The sequence below is a fragment of the Cervus elaphus genome, chromosome 29 (assembly GCF_910594005.1).
Source record: "Cervus elaphus chromosome 29, mCerEla1.1, whole genome shotgun sequence".
NCBI classification, from domain to species: Eukaryota; Metazoa; Chordata; class Mammalia; order Artiodactyla; family Cervidae; genus Cervus; species Cervus elaphus.
This window is the reverse complement of record NC_057843.1, coordinates 22,695,810-22,709,951: the sequence shown is the minus strand read 5'-3', so window position 1 is coordinate 22,709,951 and position 14,142 is coordinate 22,695,810. Positions and strand designations below refer to the sequence as shown.

General features: G+C 42.6%; 2 protein-coding genes across 2 annotated transcripts; both read right to left on the bottom strand.

The window, feature by feature from the left end:
• Nucleotides 1-706: 706 nt before the first annotated feature.
• On the bottom strand, nucleotides 707-1,341 carry LOC122686061 (interferon omega-1-like). The gene has a single exon (XM_043891157.1). It carries the CDS (start codon nucleotides 1,292-1,294, stop codon nucleotides 707-709), a length of 588 nt encoding a protein of 195 aa, XP_043747092.1. The 5' UTR covers nucleotides 1,295-1,341.
• A 7,991-nt stretch (nucleotides 1,342-9,332) lies between these two features.
• On the bottom strand, nucleotides 9,333-9,920 carry LOC122685883 (interferon omega-1-like). Its single transcript, XM_043890937.1, has one exon. It carries the CDS (start codon nucleotides 9,918-9,920, stop codon nucleotides 9,333-9,335), a length of 588 nt encoding a protein of 195 aa, XP_043746872.1.
• Nucleotides 9,921-14,142: the final 4,222 nt, after the last annotated feature.

The window sequence follows — 14,142 nt, the reverse complement described above, 5'->3', positions numbered from 1 at the left end:
ATGTATATCAACCATCCTTTAATGAGTAGGTATACAATAGTTACGCCTATGGCATCAAAACTAACCATTTTCTAGAATTTCAAAATCTCCTTTATACCTTTTTTCTTTTTAGCACCCTCGACAGCTGATAGGATCTTAGTTCCCCAACCAAAGCTCCCTAGAGGGAAAACTCAGAGTCCTAACAACTGCACCCATAGAAAATTCCCAGAATTCCATCTTTTGACAAACATTTCCTAGAAAGTCATAGAACTGTTCCACAGTATAAAATGAACAAATACTATTTTGCCATAGGTATATACAGACAAAATAAGCATTTAGGTGTTCAAAAAAAAAAAAAAAACCTCAGGAAGTTTACCTTGATAAGTATTGAATAAATACAACAAATTATAATATTAATGAAATAGAATATATTTTCTAAATTTTAATACAATGCAAACATATACATCTTTTATATGAAAATATAAATATGAGATAAAACATTAACTAACTAAATAATAAATAAATAAATAACACCGAGGCAGTCATCGCTAATGGACTGATACCCCTGCAGCTGAATAATTTCTATCTACTATCTTCTTACTACTGACAATGTATTGGTTGAACTAATCCAATAAATTTTGTGGCTGAAACAGAAATCAGAGTCTTCTGAAATGACCACAGGTAACTGTACAAGGGTGATGTGGCATCTTAGTCAGTGAGAGTCCTGTCAAGGTGAGATCAGGTCTCCATCCATCATTCTTAACTTTTCTTGCAAGCTGGTTGATGAAAAGAAGGATCTCATGATTTCCAGTCTGATGATTTCCCAGGCACAGGCGCTGTATTCCTTCTCTTGCAGGTAGACATGGATGCCCTGGAAGTACCTCTTCACGGCCAGTGTGGGGCCCATCCTTCCCAGGACAGAGTCTTCCTCTCCCATCACCTGCCCCAGGCAGGCATCCAGGTTGTCCAGCTGCTGATGGAGTCCAGTGCGGAGCTGCTCCAGGAGGGTGGTGTCCCAGGCAGCAGAGGAGCGCTCTGTGTGGAAGAGGTTGAAGCTCTGCTGGAGCATCTCGTGGAGCACAGAGATGGCCTGGGCCTCCTGCAGCTGGCCGCCCTCCACCATCTCCTGGGGGAAAGCGAAGTCTTTTCTGTCCTGCAGACAGAAGCGAGGGGAGAGTCTCCTCATTTGGCCCAGGAGCCTGAGGGTCTTCCTGCCAACCAGCACGTGGTTCTGAGACAGGTCACAGCCCAGGGATCCTCCCGGGCCGTAGCTGACCAGCACCAGGGCCATCAGTAGACAGAGCACGAAGGCCATGGGGAAGATGAGGCTGCTGCTGGGCTGGTGGAGACGGCGTCTGGTGGAACCTTGAGGTAGGTTCTCTGATGCCATGCTTTCTAAGCAAGGCCATTAAATAGGGAACAGGGTAGTTTTCATTTTCTAATCATTTCTATACACTTTTACTTCCTATTTTGGTTTTCTGTTATGTATTCTGAATATGGTCAAAGAACTTGTCTTCAATATAAACTATTAATTTTACCTTTTTCCAGTAACTTCTGATGTGCTTATCCAAATGGATATTCATCATCTAATGAGAAAGGTCTTCGTTTTAAGTTAGAATTGAAGTACATTTGTAATGACACACATTATTGCCTCCTTTCTCTCATGCATAAATGTTCCTGTCCTCTTTTCCAGGAACACATTTGTAGCCCTCATCTTAGGCTCCATTTCCCCCTCTCACTTTACCTAGGAAGCTAGACTCCCTCAGCTATGGTTTCCATATTTATTTAGGGTTTTACCAGATCACTGTGGCAGTTGAGCTCTTTGAAACAAAGGGTCGGTTTTCTTTAGTGTTTGATTTAGAGAAGAAGCTGATTATTATGAGTCCATGAGCTTCTCCCACATTTCTCTTCCTTCTAGAACACATTCCTGCAGGTCCATGTGGTTGTGTTTAGGGAACCAAGAGGGCAGGACTATGACAGACATTACCCTTTCTTTCCACCATTTTCTTACTGGAGACCTCTTGTCCTCCACAGACTGGGCCAAAACACCCACCAGGATCCTGGTTCTTCTCAGGGAACGTGGGTGAGGAGACTCTCATTCCAGGATAATTGTATTTCCCCAGCAGCACCTCACTCACAATGGAGAGATCACATGGAGCCACAGCCTGTCCTCTGGAGTGACAGAGTCCCTTCCTCACCTGCTGGACTCCCTCCCTGAGGACAGGCTCACCACATCCTGTGGATTTGAAAATCTCCTTTCTGTGGAGGGATTGTATGTTTGTTGGGGAAATAAATCATCTTCCTAAACCCCATCCTCTCCCCTGGAGTGTTTCTGTGAAGGACCCTAGGTCTTGATGGTGACCTCCTCTTCTCCTGACCAATTTCCTCAGGTGTCCAAAGTGTTAGCAGTGCTCAGATGCTGAGAGCAAAAGTGTGTTTGTGTAAGTTGGTAGAGGAATTTCCAACAGCAATCATTTTGCTTTTAGTAGATAAATAATATCTACTTTCCCAAGTATAGTTTTTATTATTCAATTCTTTTACCTAAACTCTTCAACACTTGTTCTGCTCAGAGTTTCTGAGCTGGAGGAAGGAGATTCAGTGCTGGTGTTATTTCTTGTTGGAAGTTTATGTCATAGAATCTAGTGAGTTACAGTCGTTTATTCAGGCAGTTGACTCCACCGGGCATCTCTGTTTCTCTCTTTCTCTCTCCTCTGAGAATGCAGGGCATTGAGACCCAGTCTATTAGATCAGGAGAAATAGCCTTTTTTCCTTTAGTGTAATTTTTCATTTAAACTTTTTATATTCACTTAGTGACTTATTGGACAAGATTTGTTTCACTGCTCCTTCTCTGGTTGTAATTCATGATGAGGTGAGAACAGTAAAGGGAAGTAAAGAAAGCCCAAGGGGCTACATCACTTTCAAGAGGTTAGGTTTTTTTTGTTTCTCTTTGCAATTTTGCTAGAAAGTAAAATTCCACAGTTGTTTTGTGAGCTACAAGAAACAAGGGAAACTCTCACTGTCATGAATATGAAATAAGGGAAGTGGTTTTCCCCTGACACAGTGATGTATTCTGGGTTAACAAACTTCAGGGCAGCATAGCTGGGGCCTAGGCTGTGGCAGAAGGGAAGGATCAGGTCAATATGAACAACAGAAAGGCTGCGACACGGCTGCTTCTGATAAAAGCTCAAGGAAGGCCAAGTCCTGAGTCTGTGGACTGCCATCAGCTTTGTAAGACCAGTCACCTGATTTTTCTTTCCTTTAATCCATATGTGGACAGTATAAGGGGAGAAGGAAGAAGTCACATGCACCAGCTTTTGGGAGATGGGCAATCAGAAGCCCCATTGCTCGAACACTAACCCTCTCTCACAGGGTCAAGGAGACCAGCCTTGCTGTGCATCTGTGACAAATCCACCTGGGCAATGAGAAGTTGCATTGAAAAAAATTAGAATGAAAGGGAATGAAATGATTCCAAGGGATTCTGATCTTAGTCTGAGTAACAATAATTATAATATTAAAAATGAAAACTGAATTTTATTGATTGCTAACCCTAATCTCCCTAATATCCCACCTTGTGATATGATCCCATTGATGGGTTGTTTTTCTTTGGGTTTTTAAGAATTTTAAAATATTTATTTTATGTATTTATTTGGCCGTGCCAGGTCTTAGTTGCGGCATGCTGGATCTTCGATATTCCTTGCCTCTGATGGGATCTTTACTTGTGGTATGGGAAGTCTTTGTTGTGGCCTGTAGGATCTAGTTCCCTAGCCAGGAACAAAACATCAAAATTCTAGGAGAGTAGACAACTTTCCTAGAATCTCTTCCTCAGCAAAGAACTGTAGGATTTCTCTCCAGTATGTATAAGGCACTGCTCAAAAGGGAGGAAACTTGGGCTCCTGGGCTCGTCACAGTCCTGAAGGCATTCCGTCTCCTAGAATGAACTAGGAATTCAACATGCAGACCCTTGACTGTGTTAAGGAACTTGCAGGCAACGCTTCTCTTGGTTGAACTGAGGGTGGAAGAAAGAGGTTACTAATTTGCAAACTGTGTATTATTTGAGGTAAAGGGTGTCCTCTGTGACTGCTACTAAAGTTGTCTTGATGTTTTAGAACACTAAATGAATGTCTGGTGTCGGCTACACTCAGGAGCCCCAGATTGTGTGAGAGTAGACCTTCCTGCTGCTCCCAGCCCCTCCTCTTCATCAGCTCTGAGAACCGGCCCTCAGCTGCTCTGAGCACGTGCTGCCTCCTTCCTCCTCATCCTGCCTCCAGAGTCCTCTCCCCTGATCCCAGGAGGGCAGTCATCATCCCCGCATGACTCTCCTGGAATCCACATCGCCAAGCACATTGTCACACGTGTGTGCAGTCAGCACACTTTGGTGACAGAATGAAGAGAGCTCTGTGAATTAACCCATGTTCACTATTATGCCACTAATATCTGTAGACCACCAGAAAACAGGAGCTATGGTCCTGTAAATAACTGTGCAGATTGAAACCTTATGTATTAGACCCTTAAAAAGGAAATGCAGAGAGATGTGGCAATTTAAAAGTTGGTGGATTTTATCAAAACCACAATGAGGTACCACTTCATGCCAGTCAGAATGGCTGCTATCCAAAAGTCTACAAGAAATAAATGCTGGAGAGGGTATGGAGAAAAGGGAACCCTCTTACACTGTTGGTAGGAATGCAAACTAGTACAGCCACTATGGAGAACAGTGTGGAGATTCCTTAAAAAACTGGAAATAGAACTGCCATATGACCCAGCAATCCCACTGCTGGGCATACACACTGAGGAAACCAGAATTGAAAGAGACACGTGCACCCCAATGTTCATTGCGGCACTGTTTATAATAGCCAGGACATGGAAGCAACCTAGATGTCCATCAGCAGATGAATGGATAAGAAAGCTGTGGTGCGTATACACAGTGGAATATTACTCAGCCATTAAGAAGAATACATTTGAATCAGTTCTAATGAGGTGGATGAAACTGGAGCCTGTTTACAGAGTGAGGTAAGCCAGAAAGAAAAACACCAATACAGAATACTAACACATATATATGGAATTTAGAAAGATGGTAACGATAACCCTGTATGCAAGACAGCAAGAGAGACACAGATGTATTGAACAGTCTTTTGGACTCTGTGGGAGAGGGCCAGGGTGGGATGACATGGGAGAATGGCATTGAAACATGTAAATTATCATATGTGAAATGAATCGCCAGTCCAGGTTCAATGCATGAGACAGGGTGCTCAGGGCTGGTGCATGGGGATGACCCAGAGGGATGGGATGGGGAGGGAGGTGGGAGGGGGGTTCAGGATGGGGAACACATGTACATCCATGGCGGATTCAAGTCAATGTATGGCAAAACCAATATAATATTATAAAGTAAAATAATAAATAAATTAATTAAAAAATAAAACCTCCAAAAAATAATAACATTAAATAAAAAATAAATTAAAAAAATATATATGTGGATTTTAAAAACTGTCGAAATAGACTATGGAGTCACACCTCTAAGTTCTCTTTTAGATTAAAGAAGAGAGATTGAGCCTCAGGTTTTTCTTTCAAGCTGAGTTGACTCATACAGATGAATATCTCCTTTTGGATTGAGACTTTTCCATGAATAAAATTTCATTTCCAGTGTAAAAACACATGAGAAGTATCGAAGCTGTGACATTCTCTGATGCCCAGAATAGAAGGGAAAAGTTTTTCAGTGGAGACAAAATTGAGAAAAGTGCAGAAAGTGACAATTCTGACCTATTTAAAAATCTTAGTTTCGGGAAGGTGCTGGGAACAGCTGGATAAAGGAGGGCACAGCCGGACATCTGCAGCATCGCCAAGCTCACCAGATGCCAACCCCTTCCCTGATGACAAGGAGGGTGATGTTCTCCAGCCTTGGAGAATGGTGATCATCACCATTGCCACCCTCTGAGAGACCAGGAATCCCCAAAATTAGCACTTCAATGAAACTGACTCCCAGGGCTTCAGCTCAACAAATGCTCAAATCTGCCTTTCCTGCGCCCCAGCGACCAGGAGGGCACCACAGAACTCCCTGTAACAGAGCAACTGGCCCTGCTCTCCCCGCAGACCTGTCTCCAGGTCCAGCGCCTCGAACTCCAGCGCCAAGTCCATGGGGAGATCTGGGGAGTCCCTGTAGGCAGGAGCCTCCAGCTGAGCTAGGTGCTGCTGGGGCCCAGAGAGCGCGAGGGGCCCCGGGAGCAGTGAGGAAACTTCCTTTTCGGGCCAGACTGCCCAGGGGAGCGTTGCAAGGGTTTTGCTCACAACTTGATTTTTGCACCTGCCCCTGCGTCCATCCTCCCCTTTCTGGGACGAGATTTTAGCCAGAGCAGTTTACACTGGTGCGCATTTATGCTGCGATTGATGACTGGAAATCTGAGCATGTTGTGCTATGTTTTCAGATTCTGGGTTGTTTCTGGGGAAAAAGACTAATTCGCAGAAAGGGGAAAAGCATCTACATTCTGAACAGTAATCTAGATATAGGGACCATCCAGTGGAAAAACTTGAGGACAAGACTGAGATTACAGGAGCCCCTGGGAAAGGGAAAATGATTTTATTTAATATAAATGGTTAATTTCTCCTGCAACATTCAAGTTGTTGAAAATATTTTAAAATCTATAAAGAAGTCTGAAATTCACACCAAGTCTAAATATTCCTTATGCCAAAACACAACTTTAAGTTCCTGGTTTCAGTGGAAGCAAAATCATCTGTAATGTTTTCAAAATTACTTCTTTGTTTATCTCAGTTCAATTGAGGGAAAGCCATATTTGAGAAACTTATGACCCAGGAGCTACCTTAAATAATTAATCTCAATTTTCAAAATCTTTTTTGTTTCTCATTTCCTTTATCTAAGGATCTTATGTTAAGCTATCAAATGTATACATAGTTTTGCATTGGAGAGTTTTATTCACTTTTTTAAAATGTCATTTCACTTAGATAAGTTGCTTTAAAATTCATAATCAAGATGTTTTTTATTTCAGCATAATGTAGATTTTCACTTAATACACCATTTCCTACCTATTAAGCATCTTGTATGCCAAGTGCGCTGACTGCATGGTGACCTGATGCTCACTAAATGTCTCGGTGTGCTTGGGAAAGTCATGAGATTATTTTATTTGCTAGTAAAATTTTTAAATGTGTAGATATGCTTTGTACAATACTAGAAAAGATTAACCTATTCTAATTTGCAGAGGTAGAATTTTTGCATTAAAAATTGAGTAGAGCAAGGCACAGATAAGGCATAATCATCTTTAGGGTAGACGTGAAATAATGGTGAAAGCTTTGTATACACCTGTCACAGTAACAACTCTCCCAGCTGTTTAATGTGTCCCTGATGCTTTATATAATCTACTCATTTAAGATAATTTTGTAAGTTTTTATATTAACATCATATAGAGTACATAACATGAGGTAGTATATTGAATGGAGTACAGTATTCTCATTTTCCCCATTTTGATTTCAATTGGAGAGTAATTGCTTTACAATGTTGTGTTGGTTTCTGCTGTACAACAACATAAAATAGCTATAAGTACACATATATCCACTCCCATATCCTTATTTTAAAGCTGAGAAAACAGTAGCATAGGACAGAAAAATCAACTGGACTAAATGATGCAGGAAATTGAGGGACCAGTAAAGAGATGCCCAGATAACAAGTATACTGGTCACCTGAGAAGACAAGAGTAACCCACAAAAGATAAAGACAAAAAAATGTAGCAGTATTGTCATTTTCAAATAGTCTAACTGGTAAAACTATTTTAAGCTTATCATTATGATTATTATCACTATTACACTTACACTTTTATTGACACCCCTGAGGACCCACAGTATCCTACCATTGTGCAGGGTGCTGGGTGGGAATAAGAAATGGAGACTTGCTCCTGCTCTGGGGAGTCAATTCCTCCCCATTTAAGGGACTGTCAGTTAGAAGGTCCTGATGGAGGATGTGTGTGGGGGAGAGGAGTTTAAAATGAAAAGGAAAACTTTGATTTTGAAAAGTACAGATTATAGGAAATTCTTAAAATAATAAAAGTTGACATATGGTGAATGAAATGTATAAATTTGTGGGATCTTTGTTGATCAATTTTTATCAATGAACCCTGGGTTGTTACTGCAGAAACTTGGATATACCTCAATAAAAATATTTTCTGTACAGCATGTTGACTTATTGATTTTAAAAATCTTTCTTAGAAAATCATACTGCTTGAAGACAGACAACATACCTATTTCCAGTAATTAATGCCCAGTTCAAATCTCAGCCACACGTTATGTCCGTGATGGTAAATAAAAGATATGGTGGGTGTGCATGAGATGGTTGAGCATTTTTCAAATGGTCAAATATCAAAGTTTTGGCTTAGCTTCTGGTTCAAGATGGCAGAGTAGAAGGACATGCACTTATCTTCTCACGCAAGAGCAATGAAATCGCAACTAGCTGTTGAACAACCATCCAGAGGAGACTCTGGAGCCTGTCGAAAAAGGATGCTCTGCGTCCAGATGGAGGCAGTGAAGGTGCTGTGTAAGGGAGTGAGCTGCTCAGTAAGGCAGTACTGAGGAGAAGGCGGGAGACAGAGTAATAGTTAGGCGCGGCTGGTTAACACCGCATGTCATCAGCTTTCCTGCTGGAGGTGACTGCTTCCCTCAGATATGTATATCAACCATTCTTTAATGAGTGGGTATAAATCAGTTATGCCTATGACATCAAGACTCACCATTTTCTACAATTTCATAATTTCCCTTCTTTTTTCTTTTTGGCACCCTCCACAGCTTATAGGATCTTTGTTCTTCAACCAAGGCTCCCTGAAGGAAAAACTCAGAGTCCTAACAACTGCACCCAGGGAATATTCTCAGAATTCCACCTTTTGACAAACATTTCTTAGAAAATGATAGAACTGTTACACAATATAAAGTGAACAAATACTATTTTATGATAGGTCTATGTAGACAAAATAAGGATTTAGGTTTTCAAAACAAAAATTTAACAAATTTATCTTGATAACTATTTAATAAATAAAACAAATGACAATTTTAATTAAATAGGGAAAATATTTTCTAAATTTTAATACAATGTAAACATACACATCTTTTATATGGAAATATAAATATGATGAGATAAAATATTATATTAACTAAAGAATAAATAAATAACATCAGGGCAGTCATCGCTTATTGATTGATACCCCTACACTTGAATACTTTGATATCTACTTGCTTATTACTACTGACATGTATTGGCTGAGTTTATTCAATAAATTTGGTGGCTGAATCAGAATTGAGTCTTCTAAAATGAGCCCAGGTGAGTATACAAGGATGATGTGGCTTCTTAGTCAGTGAGAGTCATGTCAATGTGAGTTCAGGTCTCCATCCATCATTCTTAACCTTTCTTGCAAGCTGGTTGATGAAGACAAGGCTCTCATTATCTCCACTCTGATGATTTCCCAGGCGCAGGTGCTGTATTCCTTCTCTTGCAGGTAGACATGGATGCCCTGGAAGTATCTCTTCACGGCCAGTGTGGGGCCCATCCTTCCCAGGGCAGAGTCTTCCTCTCCCATCACCTGCCCCAGGCAGGCGTCCAGGTCGGCCACCTGCTGAAGGAGTCCAGTGCGGAGCTGCTCCAGGAGGGTGGTGTCCCAGGCAGCAGAGGAGCGCTCTGTGTGGAAGAGGTTGAAGCTCTGCTGGAGCATCTCATGGAGCACAGAGATGGCCTGGGCCTCCTGCAGCTGGCCGCCCTCCACCATCTCCTGGGGAAAAGCAAAGTCTTTTCTGTCCTGCAGACAGAAGCGAGGGGAGAGTCTCCTCATTTGGTCCAGGAGATTGAGGGTCTTCCTGCTAGCCAGCATGTGGTTCTGAGACAGGTCACAGCCCAGGGATCCTCCAGGGCCGTAGCTGACCAGCACCAGGGCCATCAGTAGAGAGAGCACGAAGGCCATGGGGAAGATGAGGCTGCTGCTGCTGGCCTGACTGCGATGGTGTCTGGTGGAACCTTGAGGTAGGTTCTCTGATGCCATGCTTTCTAAGCAAGGCCATTAAATAGGGAACATGGTCATTTTCATTTTCTAATCACATCTATACACTTTTACTTCCTTTTTGGTTTTCTGTTACGTATTTTCTATATAGTCAAAGAAATTTTCTTCCTTCTAGACTTAATTTTGCCTTTTCCTAGTGACTTCAGATGTGCCCATCCAAATGGATATTTTTCAATCAAATGAGAAAGGTCTTTGTCTTAAGTCTGAATTGATAGACATTTGTAATTACACATGTTATTGCCCTTTCCTCTCATTCATAAGTGTTGCTCTACTTTCATCCATGAACACATTGTTGGCTTGCTCTCAGGCTCCGTTTTTCACTCTTAGTTTCCATAGGAAGCCAGGATCTGTCAGCTCTATGGTTTCCTTATTTATTTATTTATTTTTACTTTTCTGAATGTTAAGGGATTTACCAGATCACTCTGCCAGTTAAGCTCTTGGAAACAAATGATGAGTTTTCTTTAGTGTTTGATTTAGAGAAGAAGCTGATTATTATCAGTCCTTGAACTCCTCCCACATTTCTCTTCCTTCTAGAACACATTCCTGCAGATCCCTGCCCTTCAGGGAACCATGAGGGCAGGACTGTTACACACATCACCCTTTCTTTCCACCATTTTCTCACTGGAGACCTGTCGTCCTCCACAGACTGGGCCAGTACCCCCACCAGAATCCTGGTTCTTCTCAGGGAACATGGGTGAGGAGACTCTCATTCCAGGATAATTGTATTTCCCCAGCAGCACCTCACTCACAAGGCAGAGATCACATGGAGCCACAGCCTGTCCTCTGGAGTGACAGAGTCCCTTCCTCACCTGCTGGACTCCCTCCCTGAGGACAGGCTCACCACATCCTGTGGATTTGAAAATCTCCTTTCTGTGGAGGGATTGTATATTTGTTGGGGAAATAAATCATCTTCCTAAACCCCATCCTCTCCCCTGGAGTGTTTCTGTGAAGGACCCCAGGTCTTGGTGGCGACCTCCTCTTCTCCTGACCCATTTCCCCAGGTGTCCAAAATATCAGCAGTGCTCAGATGCTGAGAGCAAAAGTGTGTTTGTGTAAGTTGGTGAAGGCAATTTCCAACTGCAATCATTTTACTTTTAGTAGATAAATAATATCTACTTTGCCAAGTATAGTTTTTATTATTCAATTCTTTTACTTAAACTCTTCAACACCTGTCCTGCTCAGAGTTTCTGAGCTGGAGGAAGGAGATTCAGTGCTGGTGTTGTTTCTTGTTGGAAGCTTATGTCACAAAATCTAGTGAGTTACAGTAATTTATTCAGGCAGTTGATTCCACCGGGCATCTCTGTTCCTCTGTTTCTGTCTCCTCTGAGAATGCAGGGCATTGAGACCCAGTATTAGATCAGGAGAAATAGCCTCTTTTCCTTTAGTGTAAGTTTTCATTTAAACTTTTTATATTCACTTAGTGACTTATTGGACAAGATTTGTTTCACTGCTCCTTCTCTGGCTGTAATTCATGATCAGGTGAGAGCAAGAAAGGGAAGTAAAGAAAGCCCAAGGGGCTGCATCACTTTCAAGAGGTTAGATTTTTTTTGTTTCTCTTTGCAATTTTGCTAGAAAGTAAAATTCCACAGTTGTTTTGTGGGCTACAAGAAACAAGGGAAACTCTCACTGTCATGAATATGAAATAAGGGAAGTGGTTTTCCCCTGACACAGTGATGTATTCTGGGTTAACAAACTTCAGGGCAGCATAGCTGGGGCCTAGGCTGTGGCAGAAGGGAAGGATCAGGTCAATATGAACAACAGAAAGGCTGCGACACGGCTGCTTCTGATAAAAGCTCAAGGAAGGCCAAGTCCTGAGTCTGTGGACTGCCATCAGCTTTGTAAGACCAGTCACCTGATTTTTCTTTCCTTTAATCCATATGTGGACAGTATAAGGGGAGAAGGAAGAAGTCACATGCACCAGCTTTTGGGAGATGGGCAATCAGAAGCCCCATTGCTCGAACACTAACCCTCTCTCACAGGGTCAAGGAGACCAGCCTTGCTGTGCATCTGTGACAAATCCACCTGGGCAATGAGAAGTTGCATTGAAAAAATTAGAATGAAAGGGAATGAAATGATTCCAAAGGATCCTGATCTTAGTCTGGGTAACAATAATTATGATTTTAAAAGTGAAAACTGAATTTTATTGATTGCTAACCCTAATCTCCCTAATATCCCACCTTGTGATATGATCACATTGATGGGTTGGGTTTCTTTGGGTTTTTAAAGAATTTTAAATGTATTTATTTTATGTATTTATTTGGCTGTGCCCAGTCTAGTTGTAGCATGCTGGATGTTCTTCCTTGCCTCAGATGGGATCTTTACTTGTGGCATGGGAAGTCTTGGTTGTAGCCTGTAAGATATAGTTCCCTGACCTGGAACAAAACATCTAAATTCTAGGAAAGTTAGAGAACTTTCCTGAACCTCTTCCTCAGCAAAGAACTTCAAGTGATATAGGATTTCTCTCCATTACATACAAGGCACTGCTCAAAAGGGAGGAAATCTGGGCTCCTGGGCTCTTCACAGTCCTGCGGACATTCCCTCTCCTAGAATGAACACTTAGGGATTCAACATGCAGACCCTTGACTGTGTTAAGGAACTTGCAGGGAAAGCTTCTCTTGGTTGGACTGAGGGTGGAGGAAAGGGGTTACTATTGGTTCTATTGATATGAAAGACTGCTATCATTCACTCAGTTCCACATTCTCAGCCTAATTTGCAAACCTTGTATTATTTGAAGTAAAGGATGTCCTCTGTGGCTGCTACTAAAGTTGTCTTCATGTTTTAGAACACAAAATGAATGTCTGGTGTCGGCTACACTCAGGAGCCCCAGATTGTGTGAGAGTAGACCTTCCTGCTGCTCCCAGTCCCTCCTCTTCATCAGCTCTGAGAACCGGCCCTCAGCTGCTCTGAGCACGTGCTGCCTCCTTCCTCCTCATCCTGCCTCCAGAGTCCTCTCCCCTGCTCCCAGGAGGGCAGTCATCATCCCCTCCTGACGCTCCTGGAATCTACATCGCCAAGCACGTTGTCACATGTGTGTGTGCGTTCAGCACACTTTGGTGAGAGAATGAAGAGAACTCTATGGATTAACGCGTGTTCGTTATTATGCCACTATTATCTGTAGACCACCAGAACACAGGACCTATAGTTCTGTAAATAACTGAAGAATTCAAACCTTATGTATTAGACCCTTATGTATTATGTATTCCTTTAAAAAAGGAAATGCAGAGAGATGTGGCAGTTTAAAAATTGGTGCAATTTAAAAACTGTCAAAATAGACTATGGAGTCACACCTCTAAGTTCTCTTTTGGACTAAAGAAGAAAGATTGAGCCTTGGGTTTTTTTTTCAAGCTGAGTTGACTCATATAGATGAATATCTCCTTTTGGATTGAGACTTTTCCATGAGTACATTTCATGTCCAGTGTAATAACACAGAAGAAGCATCGAAGCTGTGACATTCTCTGATGCCCAGAATAGAAGGGAAAAGTTTTTCAGTGGAGACAAAATTGAGAAAAGTGCAGAAAGTGACAATTCTGACCTATTTAAAAATCTTAGTTTCGGGAAGGTGCTGGGAACAGCTGGATAAAGGCTGACACAGCCCTACATCTGCAGCATCACCAGGCTCACCAGATGCCAACCCCTTCCCTGATGACAAGGAGGGTGATGTTCTCCAGCCCTGGAGAATGGTGATCATCACCATTGCCACCCTCTGAGAGACCAGGAATCCCCCAAAATTAGCACTTCAGTGAAACTGAGTCCCAGGGCTTCAGCTCAACAAATGCTCAAATCTGCCTTTCCTGCGCCCCAGCGACCAGGAGGGCACCACAGAACTCCCTGTAACAGAGCAACTGGCCCTGCTCACCCGGCAGACCTGTCTTCAGGTCCAGCGCCTCGAACTCCAGCGCCAAGTCTGCGGTGGGGGGCGGACTGGGGAGTCCCTGTAGGCAAGAGCCTCCAGATGAGCTAGGTGCTGCTGGGGCCCAGGGAGAGCCTGGGGCCTCGGGAGTTGTGAGGAAACTTCCTTTTTGGGCCAGACTGCCCAGGGGAGCTTTGCAGGGGTTTTGCTCACAACTTGATTTCTGCACCTGCCCCTGCGTCCATCCTCCCCTTCCTGGGAGGAGATTTTAGCCAG